This window comes from Cricetulus griseus, chromosome 3 (assembly GCF_003668045.3).
Source record: "Cricetulus griseus strain 17A/GY chromosome 3, alternate assembly CriGri-PICRH-1.0, whole genome shotgun sequence".
NCBI classification, from domain to species: domain Eukaryota; kingdom Metazoa; phylum Chordata; class Mammalia; order Rodentia; family Cricetidae; genus Cricetulus; species Cricetulus griseus.
In genome coordinates this window covers 214,717,834-214,738,395 of record NC_048596.1, presented here as the reverse complement: position 1 = coordinate 214,738,395, position 20,562 = coordinate 214,717,834, and the positions used below count along the sequence as shown (strand labels likewise).

At 40.7% G+C, this 20,562-nt stretch overlaps 1 protein-coding gene across 3 annotated transcripts in view; it reads left to right on the top strand.

Annotated features, from left to right (window-relative positions):
* Positions 1-20,562, top strand: part of Spag6 (sperm associated antigen 6) — a 61,636-nt gene that overhangs the window by 17,888 nt on the left and 23,186 nt on the right. For 2 of the 3 annotated variants that reach the window (XM_027405312.2, XM_027405308.2), the window contains exons 3-4: positions 1,683-1,849; positions 5,994-6,177. In XM_027405312.2, the coding sequence (XP_027261113.1) occupies positions 1,683-1,849; positions 5,994-6,177 (351 nt within the window). The remainder of the gene's footprint in view (positions 1-1,682; positions 1,850-5,993; positions 6,178-20,562) is intronic. The other variant, XM_027405311.2, reaches the window with a different exon arrangement.

Sequence of the window (20,562 nt, the reverse complement as noted above, 5' to 3'; positions counted from 1 at the left end):
GGAAAACTAGGAAGACTCACGAGCTGCATAATTAAATACATCTGACATGCACAGTCGTTTCTAGCTTATGCTATTTGGCAGTGCTATTTTTGGTCTGATCTCATGTTATTGTAAATGCTATTTTTTTCTCTTTGAAATGTTTCTAAATATAAAATGATACAAGAATATTCGGCAATATTCGAGTTTGTCTATCACTAGAATATTATATAAAATACATATATATTCTTTATATAAATTGTGATATATTTTTATTTACTTATTTTGTGTGACATGTCTATGCATGTGGTTATCTATGTGGTACAGGGTACATACGTGTGGTGGTCAGAGGACAACTTGAAGTGGTTGGTTCTCTCCATGTGGGTAGTTAGGCTTGGTGGCAGGCACCTTTACCTGATGAATCGCTGGTTCCCACCAGGACATATTTTTAAAAAATAGTAATGATATCAAGTTTAATAAATGTGTGTGTTAAATAACATTTAAGAAGTCAAAGAGCACTTTGTTCCAGTTTGAATGCTGTCATTCTTTCTTGTAACTTTAGACTTAAGTAGTGACACTAAGGCAGATGTAGCACATGGCACTCATGCTGCCTTTAGATAGTAAGATAAAGTTGGTATAAAGAGTTGAAATATCATGCAAGCAACTATAATGCATTTATTATTGGGTTCCCTTCCCCAGCCTCCTCAGTCCTCAATACATATTTGTTCACTATTTATCTTTCTCAGCTTCAATTTCTTCATTGGTGAAAGAGACATAAAGAAAGGGCCTACTCCGTAGGTTTGTTGTGAGAGTTAAGTGAGTTAATATGGAAAAAGGGTCCAGAGCAATGCTTTTGCATGACACTCCTAGTCCATATAAATGACTTAATGTGGTGATGATGGTCATATGGACATTGTGTATTCAACCCTGGAGCAAATATGGGAGAGCTAGTGATCCGTTGTGTTTCCTTAGCATAAGGATTTGCTTAAAGATCCACTTGTGCCTCTTGTGAGTGTGAGCTCTGGCCCAAGCACATGGTTCCTCTAGCTCTCTCAAGTCTGAGATAGAGCCTGAAAATATTTTCCATAATAAAATGTAGTTCAGTCAGAAAAAAAGGACCAACCAGAACAAAAGACCTATCCTTGAGAGATAGGACTTGCAAAGGGCTTTCGACTGGGCTTTGCCCCAGATACACTAACCTCTCTCCGAATTCCTCCAGATGACATCATAGGTGTTTATCTGCTGAGTAAGAGATGTGAATTCTCACCCAGCTCCAGAGCACCCGTGTTTCCCCACTGTGTTAGTAATTTTGGTGGCTAGCATGATTGGCCATTTAGATGCCTTTATATCCAGTTAATTTTCAGTGAATACTCTGTGTGATGTGTGTGTGTGTGTGTGTGTGTGTGTGTGCGCGTGCGCGTGAGCATGAGAGAGAGAGAGAGAGAGGAGAGAGAGAGAGGAGAGAGAAAGAAGAGAGAGATGGGGGAAGGAGAAGAGAGAAAGAGAGGGCTTTGAACTCATAATTCATAATTCATAATTCATTGCCTTAGCCTTTTGAAGTGTGTACTACTATGCCTAGCTCACTTTTGTTTGTTTGTTTTGCTGGTTTTTTTTTTTTTGTTTTTAAACTTTCATTTGCTCACTGCATATATGTTGCATTTTAAATGAAAATTATGCTGAGTTCCAGTTTTCACACTTTAACTCAGGTATAATGTCCTTACTGAGGCCTCTTCTTCTGGATGTGGTCCCAACAATTCAGCAGACTGCTGCCTTGGCTCTGGGGAGGCTGGCCAATTACAATGACGATTTAGCAGAAGCAGTTGTGAAGGGTGACATTCTTCCCCAGCTTGTCTATTCATTGGCAGAGCAAAATGTAAGGCTTTTTCAAAAACTTGTTTTTTGTTTTCTTAGATTTAAAAAATTGATAGCTTTGGCACAGTTGTAAACTTGAAGGCATTAGAATCACTGAGATGTTAATACAACTTAGATGCCTACATGTACATGAGCATATCTTTATGAAATTTTTGCTTTGAGACTGACATGAGGTTTTTTTCATTACTGTTAATTTAAGAGGACTATGAAAAAAGTTCAGGCAATTAGACACATGCAGCATTTCTCTACACTTCAAAGCTCTAGGATCTACCTCAGGGAAGGGGATAGCACCCTGGGTAAGAACATAGCTGCTTTCAGCAACCTTTACATGCTGGTGAAAGAGTGAGAGACAGCCCTGAGGGACACACTGCATTAAATGGAGTTTGATAAAGCATTTTTTTTTGAGTAAACAAGCATTCTAACTCTTTTTAAAACACTGTCTGCAGGCTGGAGAGATAGCTCAGTCAATAAACTGTTTGCCCAATTAACACTATTACCGGTGTTCAATCTCCAGAATCCATGTAAAAATGGCAACCACAGTGGCACATGTTTCTCATTTCAGCCGTGGGGATGAAAGGCAAGAACATAAGGACCCCTGGGTTTCACTGGCCAGCCAGACAAGCATCACTGATGAGCTAGGCCAAAGATGAGGGACACTGTCTCAAAGGAGCAAAAAGACTTTCCTAGGGTTGCTTCTGTTCTGCACACACACACACACACACACACACACACACACACACACACACACACACACACACACTCACACACACTCACAGTACTTTGGTATTATTCTATGTTTCTCTGCCTATTTGTTATCTGTAAGTAGACTTTTAGACTACTATTCCACTTTTAGTTTATCATAATGCAGATATACACCTTCTTTTGACATCCTTAAGACTGGATTCCTACTTACATAACAAAATAAGAACTGAAGAATGGGCAAAAGACTTGAACAGATACTTCCCCAAAGAACATCTCCAAATAATGAACAAACACAAGAGAAACTAGGTAGCATTGGTAAGAGGTACAAGTTAAACGGTATGGTGTGGTATCATGGCACACTTACTAGGATGACCATAATGGTGTGGTGATGTGGAGAAATAAGAACCCTCAGCTAGTGCCTGAAAGGATGCAGAATGATATGATTGCTATGAAAAGAAATTCAGCAGGTATGCCGTGAGTTCAGAGTTTTATGATATGAATAAGCAATTTTTCTAGCTTTGCATCTGAAAGAACTAAATGCAACACTCACAAAAGTCATTTACAAATGTTCAGAGCAGCACGACTCACAGTAGTCTGGAGGGGAAAGCAATGCAAGTCCACCAACAGACAAAGCATGAAAAAAATCATCTATCCCATACAACAACTATTGTTCTGTCATAAAAAGGAATTGAGTACTGATAAATGTCACAACATGGATGATTCTCAAATCATTATTCCAAGTGAAAGATGCCACAAAGACTGCATAGTATAATTTATATGAATATACAGAATATGCAAATCCATTCAGACAGAAGCAGACTCATGGGTATCAAAGGGTGGAGGAAGAAGGAAGAGAGGGAGTGACTGTTTAATTTTAAGGGATTCTTTTTTTGGGGGGGTGGGTTTTGAGACACAGTTTCTCTGTGTAGCCCTGGCTGTCCTGGAACTTGATTTGTAGATCAGGCTGGACTCGAACTCAGAGATTTGCCTGCCTCTGCCTTCTGAGTGCTAGGGTTAAAGGCAGTGGCCACCACTGCCCAGCCCTTTAAAGGATTCTTGGGTGGCAAGAATGTTCTAGAACCAGACAGCAGTGATAACTGCACAATACTAGGAATTCATCACAGCTTAAAAGGGAATTTAATGATGTATTTACTTTACCAGACTAAGACATCTTAACTGTGAAGAAATTTGTTGTATATCATAGGTTTACTTTTTTTTTAGTGCCTTTTAAAGGAATTACAGAAATTTCACTTTTCTGTGGGTGTTCCTGCTTCACATGTGCTGTCCTGCTCTTTTCCTCTGGACCATTTGGACTTTCCTTTGAGAGCAGCTTTTGCCTCCCATGTGTAAAACCTTGATAGTTTCCTAATCTGGACTAATTGTGGACTAGTTGTAAGTAGACGTCTAACACTAGTCAGAGAAGTGAGGAGGTAGCTTCACTACAATAAAGCAAGGATGTGAGGCATTCCCCAGGAGGCCTGTCACTGACTGCACAGTGGCTGCGAACCATGCCCTATCTGCCAGTTAAGAAGCCCTGTGATTTTACTTTTTGTTTTCAATTCTTTTGGTTATAGGAATAAGAGTGTGAAATGTGAACCATGAGTAATGGGCAGGAGAAAGTGATCAGAGAGTGAAAATCCCAGGCACTGGATTATAAATTGGTAACCCTACAGAATACAAAGTCCAACTAGTTTAAGATAATGACAAGAAACGTGCCAACATTATTTTTTATGATTACGGTAAAGTAATCTTTAGACAGCTATTTTAAAGGCCTACCTTAATTTTGAATAAATTAGTAGAGGTTTGGTTTTTGACATAATTTAAGAAACAAAAGGAAATATGTCCCACTAAAACATCAATACTAGCATAGTATATTTTTTATATTAACATGTGTCACTGTTTTAGATATAACATGTTAAAATACACTTGGTGTGTTTTCTTTTATTATTTTTATTATTTATATTTTTAGTCTAAGTGACTAGAAACCTTTTAGAGAAGGTAGTTGGCTGTTCCTTCTTCAGTAGTGTGGTAGTTTGAATGACAAAGGCCATGTTAGGCTCCTATATATGAATGGTTGATTCCCAGGTTGGTGGAATTCTTGGGAAGGATTAGGAGGTGTGGCCTTGCTGTAGGAGGTGTGTCACTGGGGGTGGACTTTGAGGTTTCAAAAACAATGCTAGCCATTTCCAGTTAGTTTTCTCTGGAAACTCCAGTTAGATATAAGCTCTCAGCTACTGCTCCAGAGCCATACCTACCTGCCTGCCAGATGCCATGCTGCTAACCATAGACTGTAACCTTTGAGAAGCGTAAGGCCTTACATGAAATTCTTTCTTCCATAAGTTACCTTGGTCATGGGCATCTTCACAGCAATAGAAAAGTAACCAAGACAGTTTTAATATAAAGAAATAAAAATTGATAATGTCAAGTCAGAGATTAATTGGGTTTTATTAATAAGGATAGTGAGGTCAGTTGGACATGGTGGTGCACACCTTTATTGTCAGCACTCAGGACATAGAGGCAGGCAGATCTCCGTGAGTTCAAGACCATTGTGGGCTATCTGGTATATTCAGGGTCAGCCCAGTGCAAACAGTGAGACCTTTTCTTACAAAAACAAACAAGCAATGGAACCAACAGGGAATTATGAGGTCATTTCTATATTATTTTAGTCACATAACAACTGTGCTGTAGCCAATTGCTACAGCAGATGTAACTTTTTAGCAAATGGAGTGAAATGTGTTAATGCTATGTTTCACTTTCAGTTTTTTATTCCCCAACCAAATAAAATGTATACACTATACATGTGAAATACCATTCATAATCCACACAGTGGCTGGCTTGTTTTTATCTTTAAAAAAAAAAAAAAAGCCTTTCTAGAATAGAAAAATAACATATCCTATTGTTTGCTGTATTATTTTTTTAACCAGGAGAAATTTTAGAAATGTGAATGTATTGCCTTAATGTCTCTGTGATTGCTAGGTATGTCTTGGAGCATAGCTGCTATTTAGGATGATTTACTGAGGTCAGGCAAGTTTACCATGCTTAGAGGCTGAGAGGAAGTAAAAGAGAAGAGGTGGTCAGTCTACAGAGACACTCAACAAGCTAACATTCTAGAGTTCCCATGAGTCAAACAGGACCTTTCAGTATCAAGCAGATATAGAAAATCCCATTATTTTATGAATTTGCAGAAAATACCATATTTATGTTTGATTTCATACAATTTCCAAATGCATGCTTCAAAGCAAAACATTTGTAGCATCATTTAAAACTTACCTCTTTTCCAGGTTAGTTACTGAACAGAAGCAATGGGGGATATCAAAGAATCAGCATGTTTGCAGGCTGTTTGCATTGTTTGTACTCAGAGGCCTTTGTGCTTTACGTTAATGCCATTTTTGTGTTGCTTTCAGGCTGTTTTAGATTCTGAGTTTGTTCTCTTCTCCCTGCAGTGTGTCTACAAGAAAGCAGCTGCCTTTGTGCTCCGAGCAGTTGGTAAACACTCTCCTCAGCTGGCACAGGCCACAGTTGACTGTGGTGCCCTGGACTCTCTTGTGATATGCTTGGAAGATTTTGACCCTGGAGTCAAGGAAGCTGCAGCCTGGGCACTTGCTTATATTGCAAGGCATAATGCAGGTACTGGGGTGTGTTTGAAAATAGGGTGACTCAAGTTTAGATTTATTAGATAAAAACGGGTTTGTTTAGTAGATCAATGGAGTTTTAGAGGTGTTTCTGGACATCATTAAAGGGCAGTCTTGAAGGATGGCCATACTGTTTGGATCACATATTTACAAAACACTTCTACATTTGTGTCCCAACAGAAGGGAAATTTGAAGGAGGTGGGTAGAATGGCAGAGTGGGATTGCCAATGGTACATGCCTGTAATCTCAGCATTCAAGAAACAGAGGCAGGAAGATTCAACCAGTCTGCAGTTACAAAGCAAGACACTGTCTCAAAACCAAACCAAACCAGGCTAGTTATAACAAAACAAAACAAAACACTAAAAAGTGCAACCAACCAACCAGATAAATTTATTCTTGGTAACTGGTCAGATAATAATGTTTTTGTGAGCTCATTGTCATTTATGACAGGACATTCTAGCCAATAAAGGAGCCAAATCACATGAATGAATGATGTGAAAAGATGACATAAAGTTGTAGAAAATGCTTTATTCCCTTATGTTAGCAGGAAGGAGGAGGAACATTCTTCTATAAACTGACATCTTGGTGAAGACAACTGGATGGGATGGGGTCTCCTGGGAGAAGGCTGTGCAGACATGATTGATAAATGATACGTGGGGGATGGACTCACTCCATCTCTCTGTAGAAGTTGCTAAAGAACAAATGACAAATGGCATATGAAAACCATCAGCTTTGCTAGGAATCAACAAACTGCATATTGAAACAGGATAGCCAGCTTCTGAGAGGGGAGGAGGAACAGGGCAGCACAGCCACATGTTAGGATCTGAACTCCATCCAGTCTCTCACACTTAGCTGCTGTATGACCTCAGTCACAACTCTGGAACTTCTGATCTTTAGCACCCTCATCTGAACAGAGGGTAGCTAACAGTCATTCCTGAGGTTTGTAATGAGGGTGATGAAATTAGAAGCAAAGATCTCCAATCACTGTTTGGTATGTACCTGGTAAATACAAGGTGTCGATATTGGTGTTAAATAATGGAAAGGACATTATAACACCAATGGTTTTTAGCTAGGTGTGGTGGTGGCATGTGCCCATAGGCCCAGCTACTTGGAGGATGAGGGAATGAAAGTCTGAGGCCACCCTACACTACACAGTAAAGCTTGACTCTTAAAAAACAAAAACAGTAAAGCAAAGCAAAATGACATTTTTGACATTGGAGGAGGGAGTAAATTGTATAAACTAATGGAAGGCAGTTTGTCAACATCAGTGGACGTCAGGGGAGAGCTCAGGCTTACCCCAGACACCTGCTTTGGAAATGGGTCCTGAAGAAAGACTATCACAGAATGAAAAAGCTATATTCGTGGAAATGTTATTATAACATTATTTGTAGTATCAAATGCCTCAGATATTTGACAGAACTTGAGTTGTTAAATTATAGTAATCCATTTAATGAAATCTCATGCAACAAAGTAAAAGGTAATTAGAGTCTTTACATGTTAACGAGTAAAAGTAATTAAATACTAAAAAGGAGAAAGTTGTATATTATGGTTACAATACTGTCAAATGAGCTTTCCTATGGATGTAGATTATAAAATGCACATGGCATTACCAAGCTGGTAGAATTAAAGATGCCTCTTTTTGCGTCTATATTTTCCAGTGTGTATAGAGAAGAGCAGCTGCCGTGTGGCGAGTCATTATTACGAGGCTGGCTTTGTGCCTTGCAGTTCTGATCCATTATCTCATTTTGATTGCAGCTGCCCTTAGGTGTTTTTCTCCCTATCTAATAAGAAAAGTGTGACTTAGAGAAGAGGCCTGGGATGGTGCAAATGGTGGCATCAGAATTGGGGTCTAAATCTGTCTACTCCCAAGAGCATGCTAGCCGCTGCACCATTCAGCTGGGCTGACCACTTCCTGGCAGGATTGGAGGACACCCACAGAAGCAAGCAGGTCCTCTCTCACATTGTAGTTGGTTCTTAAAATGGGGACACCACTAACGACAGAACAGAAAACAGCAGGAAACTAAATCCAAAAAGACATGTTTAGAAAGATCCACATTAAAGTTAATTTCCACTCCACAGTGTGTGGAGTCTGTAAGGTGTTAGCCTGTCATATATGTGTTGAGAGAACTCATGTTTTCAATCAGAAGCCAAAAGCTTCACAATTGGATTTGGTAGCACTGATAAGGCAAAGGACAGGTCCACACTGTGGTGAGTCTGAGTAGTACAGGGAAACTGTGGAACAGCCACACACCTGTGGACATGTGCCAGGGATGTCCTGCCCATCTTCCTTTCTTTGTCCAATCTGAGAAATACTACTGTAGTTCATAAGTAGGATCCAACTTAGGGATCACATTCCACTTTCTTTTCATGTATGATCCCATGTGGAACTCCCACTCTAATATTTCACCATAGTTAGGGGACTAGGGCCCAAGACTCCTCAAAGAAATTACTGTGTCAGTTTCTCAGAAGGAAAGGGAACTACTGTCCAATTCCACAGAAGTCACCAGTCACAGCCAAATCGAAGACAATGGAATGTCTACCCCCAAATAACTGGTTTATTTCCCAATGTCTCCTAAAAGTGGAACTTTGCAAGATCATTTGAAAACATACACTCACTGTCCTCTTCTTACTATCCATGCTAAGGCACTCAGTGGTTTAAAATATTTTAGACCTTAGGTCTAAATGCCAAAGAAGGTATACCTTACTTAAGGGCAAGAGGAGGAGAAGGTTGGAGGTCTGGGGTCAGCCCTTTTTCTTTTAAAAATGGTCTCTTCTTCCATCTTGCTAGTCTTTCCCACTTTGCTAATAGGTCAGTTACTTTTTTTTTTTTTTCTTCAAGACAAGGTTTCTCTGCAGCTTTGGAGCCTGTCCTGGAGCTCATTCTGTAAACCAGGCTGGCCTTGAACTCACAGAGGTCTTCTTGTCTCTGCCTCCCAATTTCTGGGATTAAAGGTGTGCACCACCACTGCACAGTCAGGTCAGTTACTTAACAAGTCTGTCACAATTTTCAGGGCCTAGTGTTGCTTTTGTAGATAAAAGTGTCTGACCGGAAGCATAAGGGATGAGGTAGAAAGAGCAGTAGGATTGTAGCCCCTGGGTAGTGGACAGTGGATGCAGAGAGATGCCACAGGAGCCTTGTCCCCAGCCTCCCAAGCTGAACCCCTCAGTGCCACTGGTGGTGTCATTAAAAGTGCAAACTGAAGAAGGGAAGGCAAGAAACGGCTTTGTATCTTGAGGGAAATCTCTCTATACATGGACTCAAAAATGAGTTTTAGGTGTTGAGAGCTTTAGTTAAAAATCAGGCAATCTTTTGGTAGTCAGCTTTGGTTGAACTTAAATCTAGACAGAGGAGTATATTTGATCAGCTATATTCTACAACTTATGTATGATTCTGTGCCTGGCTCCAGCTGAGGATGCTGCAGTAGCATGGTTAGAGGGTGCCTCTGTCACCAGCAGCTTCTGATGGGATTCTTGGACAACCAATAGCTTCTCAGCCCCTACTCTGTGAGGAGAGAGAGTCCCCAGGATACTGTCTTCTTCAGTTCAAGCTCCTCATGATGTCAGACAACTCTGCCTCTGATTGCCAGGGGCTGGCTTCCACATGTGTTCTATTCTTCTTCAGCTCTGATTTATGTGCAGCTCAGCCATGAGCTGGAGCTTCTGCAGCCCGAGGCCTGGATGTCAGGCCTGGCCACTGTGGACACTACACGAACACTTGCAGCATTACAGCCTGCTTTTTAAATGAGTGGCATGTGGAAGGAATCTTAACTATCTTATGTAGAAGAATGAAATTTTTATAAATATTCATTTCTCTCAATGTGCAAGTATCAGTGGCATACAGAGGGTAGAATGACCTAGGAAGCTATACTCAACTTTAAAACTCTCTTATTTATGATGAAACTACCTAAATCTATTTAAAATTTTCAAACTTTTCTTTTTTTTTCTTTTTCTTTTTCTTTCTTTTTTTTTTTTGGTTTTTCGAGACAGGGTTTCCCTGTGGCTTTGGAGGCTGTCCTGGAACTAGCGCTTGTAGACCAGGCTGGACTCGAACTCACAGAGATCCGCCTGCCTCTGCCTCTGAGTGCTGGGATTAAAGGCGTGTGCCACTGCCGCTCGGCGAGTAATTGACTTTTAAAAGTGCAAATTTTAATGATCAGTATTGAAGACAAGTGTTAGTGATTTTGCACTAACAGACTAAGAATAGATGAGCATCAGGGGACTAGGAGCCCCCTCTGAAGTGCCTAATGAAGCCACCATAGAGGCCCCTTGAACTGTCCCAGTTACTGGGAAGTGAGGTAGGAGCATCCTATGAGCTGGAGAACAGCCCAAGCAACAGAGTGAATACTCCCATCTCAACAACAAAAGCAAAGCCTGTAGGCTGGCGACTGTAAACAATAATGATGATTCCCATAACATTATTTTTTAATATTTAATCTTGGAGTGCTGTTGTACACACAGAGGAAAATGGATCATAACATTTTATAGCATATGTATTTGATCTTGACACTTATTTTCCCAAATTCTTTTCCAAGGACCCAGGAGTTAGGGAAAGGGGAAAATGGGAACAAAAACAAAGTGTTTTGGGGGAGCAGAGGCCAAATGTGTTAAAATATCGTTCTAGTTAGAACCATGTTCTACTTCCTGGGCAGTGACTTTGCCAGTCATTAGTGAGCATACTGGAAAGAAGTACACTGTGATTTTCCTGTATTTTTAAATTCTTGTGGGTTTTTTTTTTGGTTGCTGTTGTTAGGAGTGGTGGTGAATGCCTTTAATCCTAGCACTTGGGAGGCAGAGAGGTCTCTGAGTTCAAGGCCAGCCTGGTCTACTGAGTTAAGTTCCAGGGCTACACACAGAAGCCCTGTCTCAAAAAACAAACAAAAAACAAAATGAAACATTTTTTTTACACTTTCAGTATCAGATATATCTTATTCACTTATCTCCCACTTGAAACAGAAAGTCCGTGATGGATCAGAACTAGAAAGATGGTTAGCTTTCTAGTCTTTTATAACCCACGCCTGGTACCTGTGTCAGCACTTTCGCATCACTCACATTTAGCCTTTTTTTTTTTTCCCCTTCCTATGTACCATAGTGTACCTATGTGTATATTTATTTACATGTATACATATGTTACAGGTTCCACATATGAGAGATAGAGAGCACACTATTTCTGAGATTGTGTGACCTCACTTAATATTATAAAAGTCCATTAATTTTCCTGCATTTATAAAAATTAATTTTTCCTTAGAGCCAAGTATTATTCCACACACACACACACACACACACACACACAATCTTCATTATCTATTCATCTGTCGATGGGTACCTAGGTTGGTTTCAATGCCTTGCTATACAGAATAAAATGGCAGTTAAATATAAGGGTGCAAACATCCCTATGGTAGGTAGGGTATGAGTTCTTGGGTATATGCCCAGAAATGAAATAGCTGGATCATATGGTGATTCTTTTTTTAATTTTTTGAGAAATCTCCAGTTTCCTCAATGGCTATATTAATTTGTACCTCCACTGGCAGTAAATAGTGTTTCTTTCTCTCCACATCCTCTCCTATTTGGCTGTCAGTTGTCCTGACAATAGCCATTCTGACAGGCTAGCAAGTAGTTTTAATTTGCATTTCTCTGATGAAGAGGGATACTGAATACTTTTAAAAATAGTTATTGACCATTGTGTTTATTTTTTAAAAAAAGCTATTAGTTCATTTTCCCATTTATTGATGGGCAGTTTAATTTCCTTGGTTTGATTTCTGCAATTCTTTGTAGATTCTGGATCTCAGTCCCTGTGTGAAATGGGGCTGGTAGAGATTTTTCTCCATGCTGTGGCTTATCTGTTTGCTCTGTTGACTGTTGCCTTTGCTTTACAAAAACTTTTAATTTTCATATCACCATATCTTTCTTAATGGGCAGAGTAAAATAAATTGGCTAAGATTTCATCCCTGAGGCAAGAATAATTGATACAAAATGGGCATAAAGGCCATGCAATCAGCAGGGCTAACACTGAACAGGAATGGATAGACCTACAGCACTGTATTAAAAACCATGGAGGAGGGCTAGTAATGTAGCTCAGATGGTTCAATGCTGGCCTATGTGTGATCCTCATCACCACATCAAATGGGCATGATGTCACATGCATGTAAGCCCAGCACTGAGAAAGTGGAGACAAGGAGGATCAGAAGGTCATGTTTGGCCATAGACTATATTCAAGGCCAGCCTGGGCTACATGAAACCTAGTCTCAAAACAAAACACACACATATAATGTATTGAATAACATACATTAGGATAGTGAAATATGAATCATGAGGTACAAGGGAAGTCACTAGAGCCTCATTTTAGACCCATCTCATTTTCTTATGAACCCCAATCAGACTTTGGGGACTGAAATACAAAAGGGTTGCTATAAGACATGAGGAAAAAAAGGAAGCTCTCTGACACCTTTCCTTGATAGCACCCCCAAATTCTTTTAGCCTAAGATTCACTTTGGTTCTGTGTTAATACTTGTGAGAGAAACATCACTGTGTGTGCAGAGTGGATAAAGAGAAGTATACTCCAGTGCTTGAACACAATACTGTGGCATGTCCCACACAGATTCTGGGCTTCTTAAACTTCATTTTTATTATCCAGTTCACACAATACGTCTTAAATATGGAGGGGGAAACATTTTAATTTGCAGCTGAATTTCTAGGACTACATTGAACATAATGCATTTGGCATCTGAAAGTACTCCAGTTGGGCAGTTCACAGCCTTCTATGAGAGAAGTTAGCCATTGAATGCTGAGGACTTTGTTAATATAGGAATTGTGTTTTACAGTAATACATGCATATCACCTGGCCTTACCATAGGTCTTCAACACTATAGTCTTTAGGAAAATAGCAAGTATATTGACATACTTTGGTGGCCTTTTTGTTTTTATATTCGGTTTTAGATGAATGGCCCAACTTGCTTCCAAAGTGCAGAGTAAGTTAATTCCATCAAAGCATTTTACTCAAACTGTGTTTCTGAAGTTGTTAGGGTGCAAGCCTGGGCCCTGGCAGCCCTAACAAGCTGACCACCCATCCTCAGTAGGCCAATTAAGCAAATAAGTAATAGTGAAAGCAGAGAAAGGAGATTTATTCAGTGTGGTCACTCTGGGAGGAAGAACCAAGAGGTCCTGTGACCCCTCCCCACAACCATCCGAGAAGCCTTAGCATGAAGCTTATGTTTAAATAGAAGGAGACAGGTACACGTGGCTACAAATGGCTAAGCAGGTAATCCCCAAAGCAAGCTGGCCAGTCAAGCTAGCTGAAATGGCCAGGTTCAGGAAGATACCCTGCCTCAATAAATTGTGTGTGTGGGTGGGGAGGGCAATCAAGAAAACATTTAATTTCAACGTCTGATCTTCACACACATGTGTACCCACATATATGCAAACATGCACCCACACATGTATACCACACGTACATATTCAAAAATATATAAACATGATCAGAATACAGAAGATTCATTGGATTATATACTAAAATAACAATCAAGCTAAATAAAAACAATTAAATATCTATTATGGGGACTGACTGAGGAAATAATGGCAATAATTACCCAATGTAGTTTCAGACAAATGTTAAAAATGCTAGGTGAGGAGCTGGAGAGATGGCTTAGTGGTTAAGAGCACATCCTGCTCCTCCAGAGGACCTGAGTTCAACTCCCAACACCAGTGTCAGGTGGCTTACACCTGTTCTAACTCCAGCTCTAGGGATAACACCTCTGGCCTCCAGGGGCACTGCACTTATCCCACATAGATACCTGCACACAAACACATAATTAAAAAGATAAATCTTAAAAAAAAAAATGTTGGGTTAGCTCCACCTCCAGAATTAAAAGTAGACCTTGAAGCCCAGGGGACTTTCTGGAGCTACTCAGGGGAGGCACAGCAGAAAGTTTTGAACAGAGACCTCAGTTCTAAGAGCCTGGTGTGACTTTGTTTGTGTGGTGATATATTGTTTATGATTTATTAAAGCCACTGGAAATCAAAATAGCAAATCAGCCATACTAGTTAGCCATAGAAGCCAGGCACACACCTTTAATCCCAGGACTCAGGATTAAGAGGTAGACTGATCTCTGACTCTAAGACCACCCTGGGCTCCTGGAGAGTGAATCAGAGCTCACGCCTTTAATCCCAGGACTTGAGAGGTATAAAAGGTAGAGGAATTCAGTCTCAGGATTATTCTCCAGTCACACTGAGAGGCAGGAGTCTGAGGTTTGGTGAGAACTTGTAGAGACAGAATCAGCCCTTTCAGAAGTGAGAGCTAGTGGCTTGGCTGCTTTACTTCTCTGATCTTCAGCTTGAAGCTTGAACCCCAATATCTGTCTTTGGGTCTTTTATTTATCGTGCTACAGTTTGTTTGTTCTAAGATAGGGTCTCTCTGTGTAGTCTTGACACTCATTATGTAGACTAGGCAGACCTTGAACACACAAAGATTCCCTAGCCTCTGCCTCCTTCGTGCTGGGATTAAAGGTTGCACCACCATGCTTGGTTTCTGGTGTGACCTTTTTAATCTCCAGTGTCATATTTTTTGTTTGCCTTTCAGTTGCCTCCCTCCTTAACCTGTTTCCACAGAGAATTTCATCAGAACCTTGCAACCGTGGTCTGGACATCCTTCTCCATCCACTGAGTTTTTGTAAGGCAGGAACCCTACCTAGCACTGGGCAGAAGCCAAAGGAATACCACTGAAGTCTGGATAATAAACACTGGTGCCCAGTAGAAGGATTTTTGTTTTAACATTGTAGACTAAGTGGAATTCCAACCGTGGGTGCAAAGCTCCATCAAGCAAGTGGAAAACATGAAAAGACTTCTAGATATAAAAATCATATTTTGAAAAGATCTGATTCCACGTATTTCCTATGTTGGTGTCTTTTTTTTTTTTTTTTTTTTTTTTTTCCTTTTAACCAGGGCACTGTAGCCCTGCTCGGTAGCTTGGCTTTGTCCAGTCTTAGCTGTGGAGAGTCTAAGGCTAAGGTGGGAGTGGGGATGAGGCTCAGGGTGCTTTTAACCTCCTCCTCCTCCTGCCATTCAGGCCGTAGCCAGTCTTCATTGTTTTCTGCTTTCTCTTCTGTGCTCTCCATTTTGACTTTGCCACTTCATGTTTTGAGCGTCTTTTTATAAAAGCCTGTGTAAGTGCTGCCCACTCTGTCCAACCAGCCGATTATAATTTCTAACTAAAGCCCCGTATCTGCAGATTAGTGGCCTGTTTGACTCCCTTGAGTTTTTAAAGGTGCCAGAATCATTTGGCCTTGGAAGCAAATGTATGTACATATGTTACCCCTTAAATCATCATCTAATACATGTGTTAGGGATAGACCAATGACTATGAAAATCTAGTGGAGAAATGTGAGGTGAGAATGATGGAAAGACAATAACATTAGTTCATGGGAAGAGAGAGAAAAATCACATGAAACTTTTTTTTTTTAACAATACAGGGTAGTTTCCTCTCTATGCTTTTCTCATTTCTGCTAATTGAGATGTCAGTCAGCTCAAAATTAATAGCCCAATTGAGGGACTGTTGACTATGGATGTTGTATCTTTCAGCTGTGTTGGTGAAGAACAGGTCGCTGTTGGAGCCAGCCCAGGATGTCGGTTTCCTACTGTGCACATCCTGTGTGGTCCCTTCCCCCAACAGAAGTGATGTTTTGTAACTTCCAAGTCTGGTCATGACAGGCTGCAGGCTTTGTGTTGGATCATGTGTTCTGGATCACTTATTTTATATCACCCTCCTTGGCCTACTGGGAACCCCACAGACTGGGAAAGGTAGGGTTCTCCCAAGACTCCTGAATATACCAGGAAGTGGATTTCACCTGGTTGAAGCAGCCACCCAGCCAAGGCTACCCCTTGACTATAGCCTAGTGAGACTTGAGCCCTCTGGCTAAACCATTTCCTTACTTCTGACCAACAGAGACCACTAAGGAGTAAATGCTTTAGGTTTCTAAGTTTGATGTGATTTTATTACCAGCAGTAGATAACCAAACCAATGTAAACAGCTGGATTAGACCAAGACTAAATTAATTTTGCTTTGGAAGAGCTGTCATTAAAGCTATCCTGAAGCTTTGGGACTGTAGCTCGGTGTTGTTGTTGTTGTTGTTGTTGTTGTTGTTGTTGTTGTTTTAATTTTGTAATTTCACCTAATTATGAAGCATTGGTCGAGTGGGATGTCAGATTACTATTAAAGTAAGATTACATTCTCAATGTATTTTCTATATTCCTTTTAAAAAAGTGTAGTTCAGTTAGTAGAGTGCTTGCCTAGAACATGCAAAGTGTGGATTTCCAGCTCCATGTAAAGTGACATGCCATCCCAGCACTCATGAGACCCTAGCAAGAGAATCAGGAAATTAAAGTCATCCTCAACAACATAATAGGTTTGAAGCCACTAGCCTGGGACACACAAGACTACCTCAAAGTAGATAAACAAATAAATGAAAGCTTGAAAGTAATATAGCTATGTATTTTATTTTTATGGCTAAAGCAAAAAACCAGCCAGTCGATTTTTAAACTGACATAGGGCCACCTAAGTGCAAGGAATTGGATTATATTCTTGTATTTTTATAAGAAAACAGGTTGAAATATAACTTTGCAGGGCTTAGGAATAAAATAAAAGTTAAAGAAATTAGGTTCCCAGAGGAGTTGCTGAATTTGTATTCTAGAACACACACACACACACACACACACACACTTTTTCTTCCTTTTTTCATTTTGGAACGCCTCTTCATTTGGTATACCTTTTAATTTATGACTTCATTTTGCTCACATTCTTCTCTATGCATTGATTACCAGCAGAAAACTCAGCTGAATATCTGGTTTTAGGTTAGCCCTGCCCCCTTTTTGTTGTTAGTTGTTCATCATTTCTTGGTTTCTCCTTTCATTTTTCCTTCCATCACCACTGTAGTGGTTCTTCCTTTATGAGATCCCTGAACACAACTTTAAGAATTACAGAGAAAGAACATCATGTTTCCATATCAAGAAAGCCCCTGCACAGGTCGTTTAAGAAGGCCTAAGAGTTAAGCCTGAGGTTGTAAAACGGTGGTTGAGTTTGAAGCCGGCTCCCAGGTGGATGTGTTTTATTTGGCCTACGTTATGTTGTCTCACACAGAGTTCTTTTAAAACATAACGTTGCTAACACTTAAAAGGCAAGGAACTTCACATTTCAGACGGATCTAACAACCGTGTGCCTATATTCTTGCACAGCCACACAGGGCTAAGGTTGGGAACTGCTGTCCCTTATAGATAGAGGTTTTCCGCTTCTCCATTGGCCCAAGTGTCCTGTTTTTCTTACTCCTTCGGGTTTTATTTATTTTAGTTTCTTTACTGGGCCCTGTAGGCACTGAGTTTACTCACAGATCTAAACAGACAACTTCTCAATGCATAATTAAGAAGTAAGATGGAGGGTTTAGGGTGTAGCCCTGTGTTTCCCAGATGGGTAAGACAGACCTCTGATGCCCTTTCCCCTCCAGCAGCAAAGCTGGCAGGGAGAACAGTCTCTTTCTAAGTTAAACACACAAAATTAGAGATTTGAAGTGAGGGTCCTGTGCCGGCTGGTTTTATGTCAACTTGACACAGCTAGAGTTATTTGAAAGGAGAGAACCTCCACTGAGAAAATGTCTCCAGCTGTAGGTCATTTTCTTAATTAGTGATTGGTGGGGGAGGACCCAACCCATTGTAGGTGGAGCCACCCCTGGGTAGGTGGTTTTGGGTTCTATAAGAAAGCAGGCTGAGCAAGCCATAGTGAACAAGCCAGTAAGTAGCATCCCTTCGTGGCCTCTGCATCAGCTCCTTCTCTGTGTGGGTTCCTGTCCTGAATTACTTCAATGATAAACTGTGATGTGAAAGTGTAAACCAAAAAAAAAAAAAAAAAAATCCTTTCCTCTCTAAGTTGCTTTAGTCATGGTGTTTCATTACAGCAATAGTAACGGTAACTGAGACAGTCCATATATGAGAGAGAATATAAGGTGTTTGGTTTTTGTTTCGTTTTGTTTTTGAGACAGGGTCTCTCTATGTAGCTCTGGCTGGCCTGGAATTCACTATGGAGACCAGGCTGGCTTTAAACTCACAGAGCTTCACTTGCTACTGTCTCCCAAGTGCTACCTAGGATTAAAGGTTTGTGCCATGAGGCCTGGTGGGCGATGTTTGCTTTTATATGTCTGGGTTACTTTACTAAATGTATTTTTTCCAATTTCATACATTAAACTAAAATTCTAATAAAATTACATTTTGTCTATGTGTCATAGTTTCACTATCCATTCATAAGTTGATGGAATTCTAGGCTGCTTCCATTTCCTAGCTATTATGTATAAAATGGCAATAAGCAGGATTTAATGCAGTCTAGTCTGGTCTCAAACTTGCTATGGAGCCGAGTATGACTAATTGTCATATCTACCCTCCCAAATTCTGCATTACAGGAGTGGACCACCATACCAAGCCTTCCCTGTACTTTTGAAACGTAGTTATATACACTTTTAATCTGTTGTTGAACAGTGTAAGATTATGTCATGTATTATATAATAAAAGATGTTTATAAATTAGTTTTAAAGATTAGTTTAAAACTTAAACTGAGGAACATGAGGGATAAGGATGGTGGAGTTGGGGATGACATGGAGAGGGAGAGTAATGAAAGAGATATCTTCATTGAGGAGGCCATTATGGTGTTAGGGAGAAACCTGGTGCCAGGGAAACCTCCCAGGACCCACAAGAATGACCCCAGCTAATACTCCTAGCATTGGTGGAGAGGGTACCTGAATTGGCCTTTCCCTGTAGTCAGATTTCTAACTACCCTAATTGGCATCATAGAGTCTTTATCTAGTAATTGATGGAAACAGATGCAGAGATCCACAGCCAAGCACTGGGCTGAGCTCTGGAAGTCCTATTGGAGAGAGAGAGGAGGGATTGTACGAGCAAGGGGGGGTGGTCAAGATCATGATGGGGAAACCCACACAGGCAGCTGACCTGAGCTTGTGGGAGTTCACAGACTCTGGACCAACCTAGACCTTAAGTTGTGTAGCTTGGTCTTTTGTGGGGCTCCTAGCAGTGGGACCAGGACCTGTCCCTGATGCATGAGCTGGCTCTTTGGAAATTATTCCCTATGGTAGGATACTTTGTTCAGTCTTAATGCAGAGAGGGAGGAACTTGGGCCTGCTTCAATTTGATAAGCTATGCTCTGTGGACTCCCACGGGAGGCCTTAACCCTTCTGAATGGAGACAGATGGAGGGGTGGATGGAGCGGGGGTAAAAGGGAGGTAGGGGGAGGGAATGGGAAGAGAGGGGAAACTGTGGTTGATATTTAAAATAAATAAATTTAAAAAAACTTAAAATGAGGCTAAAATATTTTCAGGTACTAAAGATGAATTTCTTGGCTACTCTTAAAAAGTTAATTGATTTTTTTGAGATAAGGTCTTACTATGTAGCCCTGACTGACTTGGAACTCACTATGTAGACCAGGCTAGCATGAAATACACAGAAACTGCCTGCTTCTGCCTCCTGAGTGCTAGGATTAAAAGCATGTGCCACCACATCTGGCCTACTTTTTTATTTTTGAAACAGCCTTCGGTGAGCATCTGTGTACACACCAATCATCGCTTTCATAAGCATGTTAATTGAACATCCACAAGCTGGCTTCTAAAGTTTTAAAATGAGCTCCCTGAGGAGAGATGGTTCAGTGGTTAAGAGTGCTGACTGCTCTTCTAGAGGACCTGGGTTTGAGCCCTAGCAACCACATGTTGGCTCACAACCATCTATAACTCCAGTCTCAGGGGAGACTGTAAGGTAGGCAAGTAAAGGGAAAGGGGAAGGGGAGAAGGCAGTAGCTGGGAAGCCCTTCTTGGGATGAAGCCACTTCCACATTTCCTTGGCTGTGCAACAGACCCAAGGCCTGGAGGTATGTTCCTGCATTCACCTGGAGCGAGTTCTTGTCTACAACAAGGTTTTATTCTGTGTACTTCCTTCAAGGTTGAGGGTTGAAGGCAGGGTGTGTAACATGTTCCCAGACTAATGTGGGGAACCTGGGGAAGAGCAGCTAATAGAGACTGCATGTGTGAAGGTCATAGGTCAATATTATTTCTAAGGAACACTGTGTGGCCTTCAAGGGTATATATCTCAGCATTGTGGGACCATATGTATTTACTGATGTGAAGCATGTGAGACTCCAGTACAAAGTTGCTGGGACTAGTAGAGGTCTATGGACATTCCATCACCTTACTGCAGACTTTTTTGCTGGGACACTCCCAGTCTCCCAACATTTAACAGCAGCAGAGGGTGGAACTAGGTAACTTGTCAGGACAGTGCATTTTATTATTAACAGTTCAGCATTCGGGCGATGGAGTATTTGTTACTCCAACAACCATTCCATGAGAAA